Genomic DNA, 15,284 nt, shown 5'->3' on the forward strand with positions numbered 1-15,284 from the left:
CTGCACTCGAGCCTTTCAAATGGATTCGCGGCTGTGCGGAGGGAAGAGTTGAGAACACGCCCACACGGCGCTCTGCGGCTGCGCATCACCAAAACGGCATAGTGGTTTAGGATAGAGACAGGATAGGTATCCTAGCGTTATCATATCGGACAAGAAATAAAGTAGATGGAGATCCTCAACGGCAAGAGGACTGTCGTAGCTCGTGTAAGGGGTCACAGGCTGACACGAGTCGACTGGATTCGTGTCGTCGTGGTTTCGTATCAAGAGTACTGGTCACTCACACATTCCCTTATTTATTTAGCAGCTGGTGTCCATTCCACTGTTCTTCACCTTCCTAACTTACTCGTACCTGTTCGCTCATCGCTGTTGGGGTGTTGGCTGTTGCTGATTTATGCTGTCAATAAAATTCCACTCCGCAGAAACATTCCACTTCGAAGTCGCACCGGACGGTACCTTACAGGGCACGGAGGCACACGGTCGGGGCACACAGACGCACTCGCGGAACACGGCATTTTACATACGGCTAGCAAAAAATTGCGCTGCCGAAGGGCCGCGCCGCGAAAGTGCGGTGCTAAGTGCGGTGCTACACCGCAGACAGGCCGATGCCTGCTCCGTACGCCTCGCTGATGTACCGCCACGTGGCGGGCTCAGGCTCTTGACCCTGCCGCTCGTACGAGTGGGCGGGCTGGCGCGGCAGTGGCATGAAGCGGTACTGCGCGAGGCCGTAATCGCCCGATGGCAGATCCCACCGCACGCCGAAATCAGACTCGCCGTGCTGTGCGTCGCGCGGCCACGCGTTCCACGCGTCCTCCTCGTCCTCGTCCTCGTCTGATGACCCTCCGTTCGCTCCAAACGCAAGCCCAAACAAGCCACCGCCCATCCGCTGCCGCCGCCGCCGCTCCACCTCGGGCCGGCGTGTCAGCGCGAGCAGCGCGCGCCCGGCGGGGTCCCACGCCAGGTGCTCCACCCTCGCGTTGCCGGTCGCCAGTTCGTGCACGCAGCGGCCCGTGTGGCGCAGGTCCCACAGCCGCACGGCGCAGTCGCTCGCGCCGGTGAAGAGCAGCGGCGTGCCGCCGACGGGGGCAAACGCCATGGCGCTGGTATCGCCGCCTGCCTTGTCGATGAGGGTGAAGCTCGGGCGGCGGGAGGCCACGTCCCACACGCGCACTGTCCCGTCCGAGCAGGCCGAGGCAAGCGTGCGGGGCAACGCCTCTCCACCGGCGGCGAGGCATCCGAGGCACGTCACATGGTCGCAGTCATTGGGCGCGTGACCAAAGAGGCTGCCCGCCGACCGGCCGGCTGCGACGTCGAACAGCGAGACGACCTCCCCTCCGAGGACCCCGTTGCCGTCCGTGCCCCTGCCGTCGAAGCCAATGGCGAGCCAAGCCGGGTTCGAGAGCCAGCAGAGGTGCTCCACCCGCATGCGCGTTGGCCCCGACGCGTGAGAGCGCCAGCGCGAGCTGCTGGAAGAGACGCTGCTCTTCTGGCGTTCGAGGGGCGCCCCAATGTCCCACGTGCCATGCGGCCGCTCGCCCTCGGTCACCTCCATCTCCTCGATGCCCTCCTCGTGGTGGCAAATGCCCTCGGTGTCGGCCACCGAAAGCAAAGCGACGGGGTGCTCGCGCCCAGTGTCCATCGCGTCCGAGCGCAGCGCGTGAGCCCTCGCCGCGCTGTCGTACTCGTACGAGCGGTGCCCCCCTGTGCTCGGATCAAGCGCGTCAATGTTCCACCAGGCGAGTTCCCCGCCTCCCGCGGTGGCCACCAGCAGCCGCCGCCTGCCCACGTCGATTCGCGCCAGGTCGACCGCAACGTGAGGCGTGCCGAACTCGTCGTCGGGCACGTTGCGCAGCGTCGCCACACAGCGGCCACCCGTCGCCCCCGCCTGCATACACTTGATGCGCCCGCCGCAGCCCTCGCTCAGCCACACGAGCGCGCCGCTGTCGCCGTCTGCCGCCGCTGTCGGCTCGACCGCGCAGGCGCGGGCACCTGCCGAGAAGCCCACGCGGCGGAAGGCGCCGCCGCCCTGGAGCCCGAAGGCGCGGCGCTCGACGGCCTGCTCCTCGAGCGCCTGCCTCGCCGCCGAGCCCGCGAGAGGGCCATCCTGACCGCCACCGAGGAGCTGCGACAACTCGTCGGCAGAGGCGTGCTGCACAATCGTTGAGGCGGCGTGCTGCGCGAGGCTCGAGGGCGGCGGAGGCCGCACAGAGGTGAGCACCGATGCCCACGCGAGGCTCCCCTTGTAGCCGGTGCAGCCGGCGAGCGCAAGCGCGCTGCCGCTGAGGCTCATTGCATTGAGTCGGAACTGATGCCGGTAGCCCCACAGCGGCTCTTCCGACGCTGGGTCGCTCCGCACCTCGCACCTCGCCTCGACGATCCACTGCGCCACCCCCTCAAGCGGCGTCGCGTCCGCCGCGGGCATTGACGTGTCGAAACGGCTCAGCGCTGTGGAGTGCTCGCTTGCGCGCTCGGCTGCCGCTCGCGGCGCCTCCTCCGCGCGCCTTGCCTCCATGGCCTCGGCAGCTGCGGCGAGGCGAGCATCTAGTGTCTCCTGCGTGACCTCCTCGCCGCAGCCTGTCATCATGCGGTACATGCTGAGGCCTTCGGGGCCCATGAACAACTCGAGGCCTTGGCCAATCTCGCGCTTCTCGCCATACCCGAGGCTGCTGCGCACGAGTCGAGAACCGTCGAGCAACCGCCCTTCCTCGGTCGGCGACAACAGGAGCTTCTGGAGGTCGACTTGTCGTTGCTCGGCAGCGGCGACGAGCGCGTCCCAGGCCTCCCAAGTCGGACTCGCGAAGCAGTCCAGCGCAAGAGCGGCCACCTCCTCGACCCTGGCCTCGGCCTCGGCTTCCGAATCGTGATCGTTGTCGTCGTCGAAAGAGCGGCGCGTCTCCATGGCCCAGCGGGGCCAGTCCCAGAGGCAATGGATTTCTTTATCGCGATGTCTACCCCGCCGCGGAGCCGCTCGCGCCTCGCCGCCTCGCCGCCGCCACCTTCCAGCCTCGAGCTCGTAGGTCCTGATTGATTGATTGATTGATGGGAAGGCGAAACACAGTCCGACCAACGACTGGGACACCAACGCGGTATGGGTGGACGCAGGACGGGCGATGACGGTCACACAGGAGCGACACACAGGTCCTACGAGGTCGCACCTACGAGCTCGAGGGCTCGTACCGAGCCCCGTTACCCTGCTCGTAGTTTTGCTGTGCAGCCAAGTCGCACGCGCGGACTTGCTCTGCAGCACGTTCGCCGCCTTCCAGTGGATCTCGCTAGAAAGAAAACTACGTAGCGAAAAAAAAAGTCGACCCCACGCCATGTATATGCGCGACAGCGCCGCCCGCCTCCTCCTGCTCCTCTCCGAGTACCACCCGCTCGTGATTGAGGGCATGGGCTCCTACGACGCGCGTGCTCCCGGCACGGTCGCAGCCACTGTGAGCCGGCTGCTCAGGCAGCGGTGGGAGGCCTCGCCGCCCGGCAAGCCCGTCATCCTCGTGACTCAGGGCGACCCGCTCGCTGCTCGCGGCATCTCGGCAATCACAAGGGCCGTCGCCTCGGAGCTGTCGCTGCCGCGCGCGCTCGTCTGCCTCGACGACTCCATCGACCCGAGCCATTCGAGAGACGCCGACCGCGACGGCGTAATTCTCGAGCTCCGCTACTCGATGCTCGCGGGCGTGCTCGAGCCGCCGGGCGCAGCGCCGGCGAGCCTTGCAGCGCTGACGCGTGCGGTCGACTCTTCCCTCGCGGCGAAGAATGCGGCGCGCGAGGCGGAGGGCAAGCCGCGGCTAAAGGAGTACTACCGGGACTATGCCTTGCTGCAGGAGGTGACCAAGGCGGCGCTGAGGGCCGCCTGCGGCGGTGTCACCGTGGCTCACACGGCCGAGGAGATCAGCCCCTTCTCCGTGACCTCGTTCTACGAGGCGGGCCTCGCGGTGGGTGCCGTAAACGAGTCGGACATGGTGCGTTTTACGAGCGAGCGAGAGTGCGCTCGCGAGAGATAAGTGCTTGGTTCGCAGCAGCGAGTTTGCTATAGAAGTACTAATAAGTCCGTTCTCCCATGAAACATGCCATGATACCGCCACGTCCATCGCCTGGTCTGCGAATCGGCTCATCAGCCACAGGAGGACAGCGTGTGTCCGAGTGCTGCATATAGACCCATCTAGAGACAGACCGAGGTAGGTAGGTAGGTAGAAAGGTGAAGAACAGCCAGGCTCGGACTGGACACCAACGCGGTATGGGTGGACGCTGGACAGATGATGACGGCACGCACGAGCGACACACAGACACAAACAAGCTCACAAGACCGAGGGCCATATCAGTCTTGATAACAAGTACGGTCGATCCGTCAAAGCGATACACTCGTCACGATTTGGACGGCTTGCACAGAGCTCTGTGCCGGCACGCATCAGGAAGACCGCCGTACGGCAAGAAGAGCTCGATGGGGAGCGAGAACCGTCAGAGGTGCTCACGGAGGTTTCGGAAGTCCGCCATGATGCGGTCAGTTCCCACCAGGTTTGACTGCGTAGGTCGCGGAACTCGTTGAGTACTCGCAGCCTTTCTGCGCCTCCGTCTGGGCATATCGGCTGCTCGGCAAGAGCAGTCTTTCCGGAAGATATCGACGATTTTCGAGAGCCACCCGCTTGGGAGCGATTGAGCGCGTCACGGAGGACTTCAGGTTACCCTTGAAGCTCCTCTGACGGTTCTCGCTCCCCATCGAGCTCTTCTTGCCGTCGGCTCTTCCTGTTGCCGGCACAGAGCTCCGTGCCAGCCGTCCAACGTGATAGGAACGAGTGTATCGCTTCGACGGATCGACCGTGCTTATTATCAAGACCGATGTGACGTACACAGTGACACATCAGACGACACATGCTCTCCCACCCGCCGGGTCGCAAAACGCTCTCGACGAGAGCCACAAGAAGCCGTCCACACAGCAAGCCGCTCGTCGGACAGGCGTGCTCGCTTGATGTCGGCGAGCGCATTGCGCACGCTTTGAACGGTGGCGAAGCCAAAAACACCGATGGTGGCCGTCCGCTGGCGTATGCGGCGGCGATCGGTCCCTAACCTGTCGCGGTCCCTAACCCAAAAGTGGTCCTTCGCGCTTTGGTCCCTAACCAAAAAAGCACGATGGTCTGAAGTTGGGCCCTCAGACCGCAGACTGGCAGACATTTTGAACGAGTGGGCGGGCAGGCTGTCTGTTTACAGGCGCCGTCCGCCCGCGCGCGCGCCGACCCAACTCCGAGCACGCTCGCTCGCCGCTGGGCGGCGCGCGTCCACACTGCGTCGGCAACACGACGCAGGAGCTCGCTCACTGCTGCTGCGGCGGCGGCAGCGACGGCGACTGCGAGCTGACGGCTGACGGCTGTACGGCTGTACGGCTGACGGCTGGCGGCTGGCGGCTGCGGCGAACGGCGACGGCTCGGTTCGCGTTCGCCCCGCGACGGTGCGACTGAGCCTGCCGCGCTCGATCTGGGAGCCACTCGGCGCCAGTTCGAGCGGCGGTCGGCTCGGCCACTGCGGGTGCGACGCATGATAGAGCTGCTGGGCGCCGCATCGTGTACTACCGACCCACGCCAAGGCGCGGGGCGGTGGTGCTCGCCGGCGCTCGCGGTGCTTCGGTGCTCGAGCGCGCTCAACATTGTGGTCGTTCAGGGCGGCTCGCACAGCGCCCGCAGGCACACACACACACACACACACACACACACACACACACACACACACACACACACACACACACACACACACACACACACACACACACACACACACAGCCCCTTCCCCTTCCCCTTCAAGGGCGAGGACACGCGCAGGGGCCGCACCTCTAGCGAAGCCCACAGAGTGGGAGACTCCTATCACCGCCCTGCCACCCACGTGAGCCTTTTGGCCGCCTCTGTCAGTGTGCCCGTGGTAGTGAGAGACTGCTGGTGAGAAGCCGGAGGAAGGTCGCTAGTCGAGAGAGATCGCCAGTGGAATAGGGAGTCCACCGTGCTGCGAGCCTGTCGCTGTCCCTTGTCAGGAGCAGGTGAGAACTAGGAGAGCGCAACCAGTAGGAGGCCCGCGCCTGCCCCCGTGCCGCCGGGTGCAACCTGTCCTATACGAGAGAGGAATCCCTGGGACCCTGTCGTGTGGGTGAACCCTGCCCAGCCCCCCTCCGTGTCGCGATGCGCTCCCCGCTCCCGTTCCCCTGTGTCCCTGATCGTCCTTACAAGATCCTGCTCGTGCAGGTGGGGACCCTGTCCTTCTCCCACCCCTCGTTTGGCGTGCCCGTTTTATTTATTTATTTATAGACCGCTCTCGGTATAGTCTCGTCTCATACTAGCACCCCGCACCACGCCAGCCGATCTTCTTATCCACTGAGGTTGTTGCGGGGCACCCGGCGCCCATATTCCGCAAACTGCGTCGAACGATCGGATGGCGATTTCTCGCAATGGCTCTGCTCACGCTCGTCGTCCTCGCACTTCCCCCGCCAGCGCTGGCCCTGCCGCGATTTGGCGGCGTTATCATGCGTGCCGGGCGGCCTTTCGAGCGTGCGCGGGCGGATGATGAGGACGACAACCCGATGGCAGCGGCGCTCGAGGCGTTCGGCGGCCCAGCTCAAGCCTCGCGACCGGAGCGCACGGCCGCGTCCAAGGCGCGCTCGCCGTACGGGCGGCGGCGCATCCCGAGCGAGCGCCCGCAAGCGCGCCGCACGCCTCGCGGCCCGCTGCAGGGCGCGCTTGGCCGGCGCGAGGAGCCGGCGCGGAGGAGGGCGCGCGACGGCAGGCCGCGGTGGTCTGGAGGAGAGGAGGCGTGGGCGGACGGCGCCTCCCTCGACGCGCGGGTTGATCGGGAGAGCCGCCAGCTCCACGAGTCGGACGGGATGGAGTCGAGCCGGCTGGCGGGCCCGCTCGTCACGCTCGCGCCGACTCGCGTGATGCTGTTTGTGGACGCGTCGTGGCTGTACTACTCGGTCTTCGAGGGGGGCAAGAACTGCCCGATCGCCGCCGCCTACGGGCCCGGCTGGACCGCCACCCACCACGTCGACTGGTCGATGCTCCCTTCCCTCGTCTCGGTCCCAACGACGGGTTTCAACCTGGCGCCAAAGCAGTCGCTCTTCACGCGTCCACCCGTGAACAGGACCACATCTCGGCGGAGCTGCTGCACCTGCAGCCCGGCCTGCCGCGCGCGGTGGAGGTGGTGCGCGTCCACGTCTACTCCTCCCTCCGCACCGGACAGCCAGTCAGCGAGGCGCGAGATAGCCGAGATCCAGCCGAGGTCTGGCCGAGGGCCGGCATCCAGCCGAGAAGAGGTTTGGGCAGAGAGCGAGGCGTGGCGGAGGCTCCTCCCTTTCCCCCACCGCCCCGCGAGTGCGTGTGCGGCCCCGGCCCGCGAGGCGAGGTTCGACGAGATGCTGACTAGTGATCAGCAACTGAGTGGTTCACAGGCCCGCGAGGCCATGTTCGACGAGATGCGGAGGCTGCACTACGACGTGCACCTTGGCTCCTTCATCAATAGTTAATTAATAGTTAATTAATAGTTAATTAGGCTGCACTACGACGTGCGCCTTGGCTCCTTCATCAATAGTTAATTAATAGTTAATTAATAGTTAATTAGGCTGCACTACGACGTGCACCTCGGCTCCTTTGACGGCAGCCGCGAGAAGTGCGTCGACATCGCCCTCGCGGTGGACATGCTGCACTACGCCACCGTCCCCGGCGCCTTCGACGTCGCCGTCCTCGTCTCGGGCGACGCAGACTTCCTGCCCGCGCTCGTGCGGACGCGGCAGCGCGGCAAGCGCGTCGCCATCTGCTCGCTGCGCAACTCCGCCTCCTCCTCCTTCGAGAACGCCGAGGCGTCGCAGCTGCTCGGCTTGGTCGCGGACGGAGAGGCGCGAGAGATCGGCCCGCCCTCTCTGTCGTCGCGACGCCGCGTCACGAGCCGGCCCGCGGGCGGCGTAGGCGCGCCTCAAGGACTTTGACGTCCTCTGGCTCGACGACCACGTGACGAAGCTCGTGACGCCGCTGCACCCGACCCTGCGGCGGCAGCGGCCGGCGCTGCTCTGCTGGCTGCGCGACGCGCTGCTCGGGCACGTGAGTGAGCTCGGCGGCGCCGCCTCGGAGGAGGAGGTCTCCCTCTTCCTCTCGCAGATCGGGCTGGGCGAGTCGAGCGCGCTCGCCTTTGTGCGGCACGAGTGCGGCTCCATCGGCGCCTTCCTCGACGAGCACTGCGCCGGCCAGCTGACGATGCGCCGCATGATGGGCACCGCCGTCGTGCAGGCGCGCGGAGCGACGCCCGCCGCCATTCGCGACGCGAGGAGAGGGCGCGACGCGGCGGGCGGCAGCGACGCCGGCGCTGACGCCGACGCCGACGCCGGCGACCTCGGGGAGGCGCTGCTTGCAGCGCAGTCGCTGCTCGACGACGACGACTGAGGCGGTCGTCGTTTCTCGTGTGATAAATTTGGGGGTTGAATCCACTACGTTTTACAACCCGTCCGCCGTCCGGGTGTGGACCCACTGTCTCACAGGGCAACCACACCAGCCGGCACCGGGCACCGCGACCTCCCCCCCCGCTCGCAGTGTGTGCACACGCGGGGCCTGCGACCCCCCTGCGAGCGCGGGCACACACGCCACACACACACGCGGGACGCGGCGCGTGGAATGCGAACGAGAATATGTGCAATCTCGGCGGTGACGGTCGGCTCGGCAGGGGCGCGCCCAGCTCCAGCTCTGAAAGGAAACGGTTGTAATTGCTCCAACGTCCAAGTTCTCAATTACCCGGTACCCCTACCCGAGAGATTAAGTGTGGATGATCTTGCAAAAACGTTCCGCGAGGGACGACACCACAGCACTCGCACGAGGCGACGAGGGGTAGGCTCTTGGCACTTGCCCATTGTGTGCACACACAACACCACAGCGACTACATCTATATCACTCACCCACACACGCTACAGTATGGCTATGCCCACGGTCTCGCCGCTATCGCTCCTCTGCTCGCCAGCTCTACCGCTACCTCGCCCACGACTGTACCGCAGCTCGCCCCCGCCGCACGGCACGCTCGAGGTGCTCGCTGGGCGGGGTGTCGCGCCAGCCGTCGGCCTGGAGCAGAAACGTGGCACTCGCGCCGCCGCCGCCCGCCGATGAGCCAAAGGCGGACCTCTCCTCGCGCGCCACCGCAACCTCGCGCGCCTCTCGGCGGCCGCAGTGCTCGCAGTACGTGTCGACCCGCTCCCTCCCCTCGCCCGTCGCCGTCGCGCCGGCGAGCGTGGTCGTCTCGCTCCGCTCGCAGCGGCAGTGGCACGAGGCGCACGTCTGGTACCTTGTGGACGCGTCACGGACGCGTCAGCAGGCGTGCCATGGACGCGCCGAGGGCGGCGGCGGTGCGAGCAGAGTGGAGGCGGAGGCGTCGACAGGCTAGATATGGCAGGGAGCAAGGCAGAGTCAGACCGTGGTGGGGAAGGGCGGGCGAGGGCAGGGGGCGTCTCAGAAGAGTGTCTCGGAGGAGTGTCTCGCACCGCCCCGTCTCCACCGCAAGGACTCGCTCCGTGTGGCAGCGCGGGCAGCGGAGCAGGCCGAACACGACGGCGCCGAGCCGCCGCTCGTCTCGCTCGCACGGCGACAGGGCGGCGAGGCGCGAGTCGGGCGCCAGCAGCCCTTGGCTCGCCGCCTGGAGAGGGGTCGGCTCCGAGGCGCCGTCCAGCTCGGATGGCACCCGCTCCATTGTCACCGCCTCGTCTGCAGGGCACGACGTGCAGCGCCGCCGCCTCCGGTCCACCTGCGCGACTGAGCGGGCGTCTGTGGGAGCCCGGCAAGCCCCGTGCTACCCTTTGGCCCACCTCTGGAACTCGCGCCGCAAGGCCGCAAGGCTATCTCGTCCGCAAGGCTGTCTCGTCCGCAAGGCTATCTCGGCCGCCCCTCGCTTCTCTCTCTCGCTTCTTTCTGGCCCGCCTGGAACTCCCACGTCGCAAGGCCGGCGGCGGCCAGGGCGAGGGCGCCAAGGGTCACCGGAGGCGCGCCCGCCGCACCGCTGCCGTCCTCGCCCTCCTCGCCGCCTTGGGCGAGGCGGTCCCGGATGCACTCGGTGGCAGCCTCCACGCCGCCGCTCACGTCTCCCTCCCTCAGCCGCGGCGCCATCTCCTGCTGCAGCATCGACGCGAGCCACGTGTCGCTCAAGGCTCTGCGCGCGCCGACGCCGGTGCGGGCCTCGATGCGACGCGACTCGGTGAAGACCGCGAGCAGCACTCCATTCTGAGCCGCCGCCTGGCCGACGCCCCAGAGATCGTACAGCGCTGCTGTGAACTGGGAGTGGTCCTGCACTGACGCAGTCTCATCTCCCAGCCGCTCGAGAACGACCAGAGCCATCTGCGCCTTGCCCGTGGCGTCAAGCGCCGATAATCGGCCCTCCAAGCGCGCACGCGACTCGGCCGAGAGCACGCGTCCCGCGTCCGAGACAAACCCGCTCGGAGGCCGAGTGACGTCGGACGGCGATGTCGGCCGCGTGGAGAGGAGGCGCCGGCAGCGAGCGCCATGCGCGAGGCGGTGGGTGGTTGTGGGCCACAGCGCCCGCATGGAGTGAGCGAGACAGTCGACTCGCGCCCAGTGGACGATGACCAAAACTTTTTTTTCGGGTCGAGCGCCGCCTCGCCGTCCTCGCGGGAGTCGCTTAGTCGGCTCCCGTGGTGTAATATGGACTTAGAAGTTCCCACACAGCCCAGTCGTGATGCCCACGACGGCCGAGAGCAGGTCTACGCTCACCCACGCCCATCGGTCAAAGAGGTTAATTCGTTATAACGCGCGACGCGTGCAGCGTGCAGCCCGATCAGTGGGCAGTTGGAGCCGTACGCTTGCGCGGTGTGGCTCACACAGAGTGCGAAGACGAGCTCGTCCTGCTCCATCACAAATCCAGCGGCATACCGGGGCTCTGGCAGAAGAGTAACCTTCCTTCCCGTGAAATCCCTGTGTGGTGGCGGTGTGCCGTCCTCCCATCCCTCCTAACCCGCTCCTTTGGGTTCCATGTTTTCTTTCTTTCTTTTTTAGCGGGGCTATCCAGAGAGATGGAGAGAGAGATGTGACAAAGATCATCAATCAAGAATCACAAGGACTGGTTCGCGCACCAGGAGCTCGTCAAGGCGCGGGATGTGCACGTCAAGAACAACCCGTCCCTCAGAGACAGTCAGTGCCGTCAGCAACCGCGAAGCCACGCGCCTCATCTCCGCCACAACGCCTTTCGCCGGCAAGGCCTTCGATGTCCGTGTCGACGGTACGTACGCCACCGCCCTCTCCTACGACACCCTCCAGGACGAGCTCCAGCGGAAGCTCGGCCTTTGGCTCTCTGCGGCGCTTCCCACCCTTCGGGTCGCGCTCGAGCGGGGCATGCCAGTCGATTTCTTCGGCGACTACCTTTACAACAAGGCCCACCACCGGCCGGCCGCCCCCACGACGGCGTCCTCGCCGCCTGGGCGGACGCAATGCGCGCCCCGGCCAACGCGCCGGTCGTGCACGGTGACAAGGAGAAACCAGAGCTCACCCGGCAGTACAATGAGGGGTACAAGGTCGACCTCGCAGAACCCCATGCAGGGCCGGGGGGATGCGATGAAGTGAATGAAGTCAAGCTCTGGACGCCCCTCCTCAAGACCTCCTCGACGGGCGTTGGCAACGCCTCGAGCGGCGGCACGCCCGCCTCCGTTGGCCACTCCTACGCCTTCGGCAGCACCGAGGAGAAGGCCCGCCGCCTGAACATGGGCTGCAAGGCGCGCGGGCAGCCCGGCCAACCCTTCTCCCACAAGAACGGCCACGGCTACGTCAAGGCGCATCGCGGTTTCTACCATGACGCGATCTTTGTCAAGCGCAACAACTTCAACCTGCTGCTCCACGAGACGTTCGGCGGCGGCTTCTCGCCCACCGCTGTTCTCAAGCTGCGCCGCCTCGCGCGCAAAGTCGCGCGCGGCGGCGTCGACCGCACGCACGCCGCACGGCCTACTCGCCCAAGTACTCGCTCTCTTTTATGTCCCACCATGCAGAGCGCATCTCTCTCTCTGTTGTGCGAGGCGTGAACCGCGCCATTCGCTCTCACCTGGCAACCCTGTAATCTGCACGTCTCGCGCGCGCGTGAAAAGAAAGGGCTCCACGCCCCAAAATGATGTGTGAGTGTTAGAGTTGTTTGGTATTGCTAAAAATCACGAGATGTCAGGGCTCCAGGCCCCAAATGTGTTGTGTAGGGCTAGGTTTTCTCTTTTGCGCACGACACTGGTAAAATTCTCTTTTGCAGTGCTGCGCAGGTGCCGCTCTTAGCACGCAGCAATGCACGAAGCAGCTTCATTCTGTGTGCTGGATTGTAGCCTCTGTGTGCACCTCGCCACAGCGGTGCTATAATGGTGCGCATCACCGCCAATGCTCTCGTCACCATCGCATCCGAGCCGTCGCGCTCGCACGCTCGCGACCTCGTCATCCTGGGCCACCTTTTGGCTTCGCGGCTCAAGCGCGACGGCGCCATCAGCGCTGATTCCGACTTCGCCTTGGTTTGGCGTGACGCTGTCGTTCCCATCGCGGCTGCTAGCAGGCACATCGTCGTCGCCCTCGCCACCCTACCAATGCCTTCGCCACTCCTTCCCGCCACCCTCGCCGCTTCCCAGGACCGACTGGCAGGTGGGCATGTGCGCGGAGCTGCACGGCCTGACGATGGCGGCTGGCCAAGCCTTCAACAACGTTGTCGGGAGGGTTTCCGGCAAAGGCACGGCAAAGCACGGCCAGGGGTGGGAGCTCGTCGTGAGCACGCCCGACGGCATGCGCAGCGTCAACGTCCACACGGCGAACCTCAAGGCGACCGCACGGCCCTCTGCAATCATCTTCCTCTGGCGCCACCTCCCCCTCGCGGTCAACCCATACGCGGCGGTGCTCGAGGCGCGCCTGGCGCGCGAGGCTGGCGGAAAGGGCGGCGCGCTGCCCGTGACGGTCCTGTCCGGCTTCCTCGGAGCCGGCAAGACGACGCTGCTCAACCACATGCTCAACAACCGCGAGGGCCACCGCATCGCGGTGAGCTCTCTGAGCCGAACCCGAACCGCAGCAGTCCGACGCCTGCACCCATCTCATCCAGGTGGTGGTCAACGACATGGCCTCGGTCAACGTCGACGCCGAGCTTGTGCGGCAGGGAGGCGTTCTCAAGAAGGAGGAGAAGATGATCGAGCTCTCGAACGGCTGCATCTGCTGCACGCTGCGCGAGGACCTGCTCGCGTCGCTCTCCTCGCTCGCGGCCGAGAACCGGTTCGACCACATCCTCGTCGAGTCGTCGGGCGTGTCCGAGCCGCTCCCCGTCGCCGAGACCTTCACCTTTCACGACAAGACCACCGACGTGAGCCTCAACGACGTCGCGAGCCTGCACAACCTCGTCACGGTCGTCGACGCCGCGTCCGTCTTCGAGCAGCTCGACACGATGGACACGCTGGTCGACCGCGGATGGCAGGCCACCGAGGGCGACCAGCGCACCGTCGCGCACCTGCTCTGTGACCAGCTCGAGTTCGCCGATCTCCTCCTCATCAACAAGTGCGACCTCGTGAGCGAGGCGCAGCTCGGCGCGATCGAGACCTTCCTGCGCAAGGTCAACCCGACGGCCGAGCTGGTGCGCACGGAGCACAGCAAGCTCCCGCCGGCGACGCTGCTCGGCACGGCGCGCTTCAGCATGAAGAAGGCCGAGGAGCACCCGCAGTGGCTGGTCGAGGCAGCGAGAGTAGCAGAGATTAGGGCTCTCAGGAAGCGGGGATTGAGCAGAGATGGCGGCCCAATCAGGCGAGAGAGCACGAGCACACGCCCGAGACGGTCGAGTACGGCATCTCCTCCTTCGTCTTTCGCGCAAAGAGGCCTTTCCACCCGGAGCGCATTCGCCGCCGTGGCCGAGCTCCTCGTCCCTGACATGTCCCTGACAGAGGTCCTGCACGTGTCCCACAGGAGCGCCTGTTCGCCGCCATGGCCAGCCGCCCGCGCCAGGGCGCGCTCGCCGGGCTCCTGCGGCTCAAGGGCTTCGCCTGGCTCGCGACGCAGCCCAACCGGCAAGCGCACGCGGCGCTCGCGGGCACGCAGTTCACGCTGTCGCCGGGGCCGCCCTGGTGGGTGTCTATCCCTCGCGCGCAGTGGCCCGAGGGCCTGGCCGAGGAGTTCCAGGCGGAGGAGGCGGCGGCGGAGAAGGCCAAGCACGAGATGTACCTCGCGGAGCAGGCGGAGCAGATGCTGGCGGCGCAGCTGGCGGCGCCCCCGCCGGCGGAGCATGCGCTCTACTACTACAAGCGGGCGCACCGCGCGGCGACGGAGGAGGCCAACCCCGAGGCGGACCCCGCGGCGCTCGTGCAGCTGATGGAGGAGCGCTTCGAGGCGCTCACGGCGGAGGAGCGCGCGCCCTTCGAGGAGAAGGCGGCGGACGAGCAGCAGCGGACGAGCGCGCTGGCGGCGGCCCTGCAGCTCGCGCAGCGAGACGCGACGCCGTACAGCCCGTGGGACGCAGAGCACGGCGACCGGCGGACAGAGCTCGTGTGCATCGGCCGCGAGCTCGACGGCGAGGCTGCGAGCGCGCAGCTGGAGGCGTGTCTGCTGACGGCCGACGAGATGGTGCTCCTCAAGGAGGAGGGGTGGGGCTGGCTGCCCGACCCGTTCGCGCCCTCGTGGCTCAAGGCGCTGGGGCACGGCGGCGCCGAGCACGCACATGACCACGCGCACGGCGGCCCGACCGACGCGCTGCTGGGCGGCATGGGTGGCGAGATGACGGAGGCGAACCTGCGGGGCGTCATGGAGGTGGCGAGCAAGCAGGCGGCCGCTCCGCTGCCCCCTCTCCCCCCTGCTCTCACCGCCCCCGTCGCACGCGCTGCCGAGCCTTTGACCCCTTGCTGATCGGACACCGGCACCGGCAGGGCCTGCCGACCGACTACTTCCTCGGCTTCCTCTTTGAGGAGCTGCTCAACGAGAACGCCGCCAAGCAGATCAAGCAGTGCGCGCCGGCGCTCCGCGAGCTCTTTGCCGCCTCCCCCGACAAGCGCCGCACGCAATGGACGATCCTCGAGGGGGTGGTCAACCTGGTCACCTCGCCCAAGCACCCGAGCTGGCTGCTCAAGAAGACGCCCGTGATCCTCATGGCGCTGTGCGCGCCGCCCCCGCCCCCACCCGACCGCCCCCGGCCCGGCGTCTCGTTCTGCACACGCTGTGTGCCCACACGAGCAGGTACGACATCGGCCTTCTGGAGGAGAATGTGGTCGTCCTCTGGTCGCGCTTCTGCGGTGAAAAGTACGAGGCGGACAGGAAGGTTCGCGACGCGGCCGCTCCGTTCATCAAGTG

The 15,284-nt window shown here is 66.5% G+C and overlaps 6 protein-coding genes across 6 annotated transcripts; 4 read left to right on the forward strand and 2 right to left on the reverse strand.

Annotated features, from left to right (window-relative positions):
- Positions 1 to 583: 583 nt before the first annotated feature.
- Positions 584 to 2,896, reverse strand: EMIHUDRAFT_99273 (hypothetical protein; the record flags this gene model as incomplete). The annotated part of the gene is made up of 1 exon (XM_005783376.1): positions 584 to 2,896. One exon carries the CDS (start codon positions 2,894 to 2,896, stop codon positions 584 to 586), a length of 2,313 nt encoding a protein of 770 aa, XP_005783433.1.
- Positions 2,897 to 3,320: 424 nt separating this feature from the next.
- Positions 3,321 to 3,998, forward strand: EMIHUDRAFT_203073 (hypothetical protein; the record flags this gene model as incomplete). The annotated part of the gene is made up of 1 exon (XM_005783377.1): positions 3,321 to 3,998. The coding sequence occupies one exon, from the start codon at positions 3,321 to 3,323 to the stop codon at positions 3,996 to 3,998; it is 678 nt and encodes a 225-aa protein (XP_005783434.1).
- Positions 3,999 to 6,421: 2,423 nt separating this feature from the next.
- On the forward strand, positions 6,422 to 7,492 carry EMIHUDRAFT_203075 (hypothetical protein; the record flags this gene model as incomplete). Its single annotated transcript, XM_005783378.1, has 3 exons — positions 6,422 to 7,045; positions 7,111 to 7,170; positions 7,418 to 7,492. The coding sequence occupies 3 exons, from the start codon at positions 6,422 to 6,424 to the stop codon at positions 7,490 to 7,492; spliced, it is 759 nt and encodes a 252-aa protein (XP_005783435.1).
- A 171-nt stretch (positions 7,493 to 7,663) lies between these two features.
- On the forward strand, positions 7,664 to 8,457 carry EMIHUDRAFT_449628 (hypothetical protein; the record flags this gene model as incomplete). The annotated part of the gene is made up of 2 exons (XM_005783379.1): positions 7,664 to 7,846; positions 7,932 to 8,457. The coding sequence occupies 2 exons, from the start codon at positions 7,664 to 7,666 to the stop codon at positions 8,400 to 8,402; spliced, it is 654 nt and encodes a 217-aa protein (XP_005783436.1). The 3' UTR covers positions 8,403 to 8,457.
- A 521-nt stretch (positions 8,458 to 8,978) lies between these two features.
- On the reverse strand, positions 8,979 to 10,538 carry EMIHUDRAFT_99276 (hypothetical protein; the record flags this gene model as incomplete). Its single annotated transcript, XM_005783380.1, has 3 exons — positions 8,979 to 9,288; positions 9,485 to 9,744; positions 9,975 to 10,538. 3 exons carry the CDS (start codon positions 10,536 to 10,538, stop codon positions 8,979 to 8,981), a joined length of 1,134 nt encoding a protein of 377 aa, XP_005783437.1.
- A 2,214-nt stretch (positions 10,539 to 12,752) lies between these two features.
- On the forward strand, positions 12,753 to 14,843 carry EMIHUDRAFT_63690 (hypothetical protein; the record flags this gene model as incomplete). Its single annotated transcript, XM_005783381.1, has 5 exons — positions 12,753 to 13,001; positions 13,063 to 13,692; positions 13,761 to 13,851; positions 13,891 to 14,116; positions 14,447 to 14,843. The coding sequence occupies 5 exons, from the start codon at positions 12,753 to 12,755 to the stop codon at positions 14,841 to 14,843; spliced, it is 1,593 nt and encodes a 530-aa protein (XP_005783438.1).
- Between the last annotated feature and the right edge of the window lie 441 nt (positions 14,844 to 15,284).

The sequence above is a fragment of the Emiliania huxleyi genome (assembly GCF_000372725.1).
Source record: "Emiliania huxleyi CCMP1516 chromosome Unknown EMIHUscaffold_18, whole genome shotgun sequence".
In the NCBI taxonomy this organism is placed as follows: domain Eukaryota; phylum Haptophyta; order Isochrysidales; family Noelaerhabdaceae; genus Emiliania; species Emiliania huxleyi.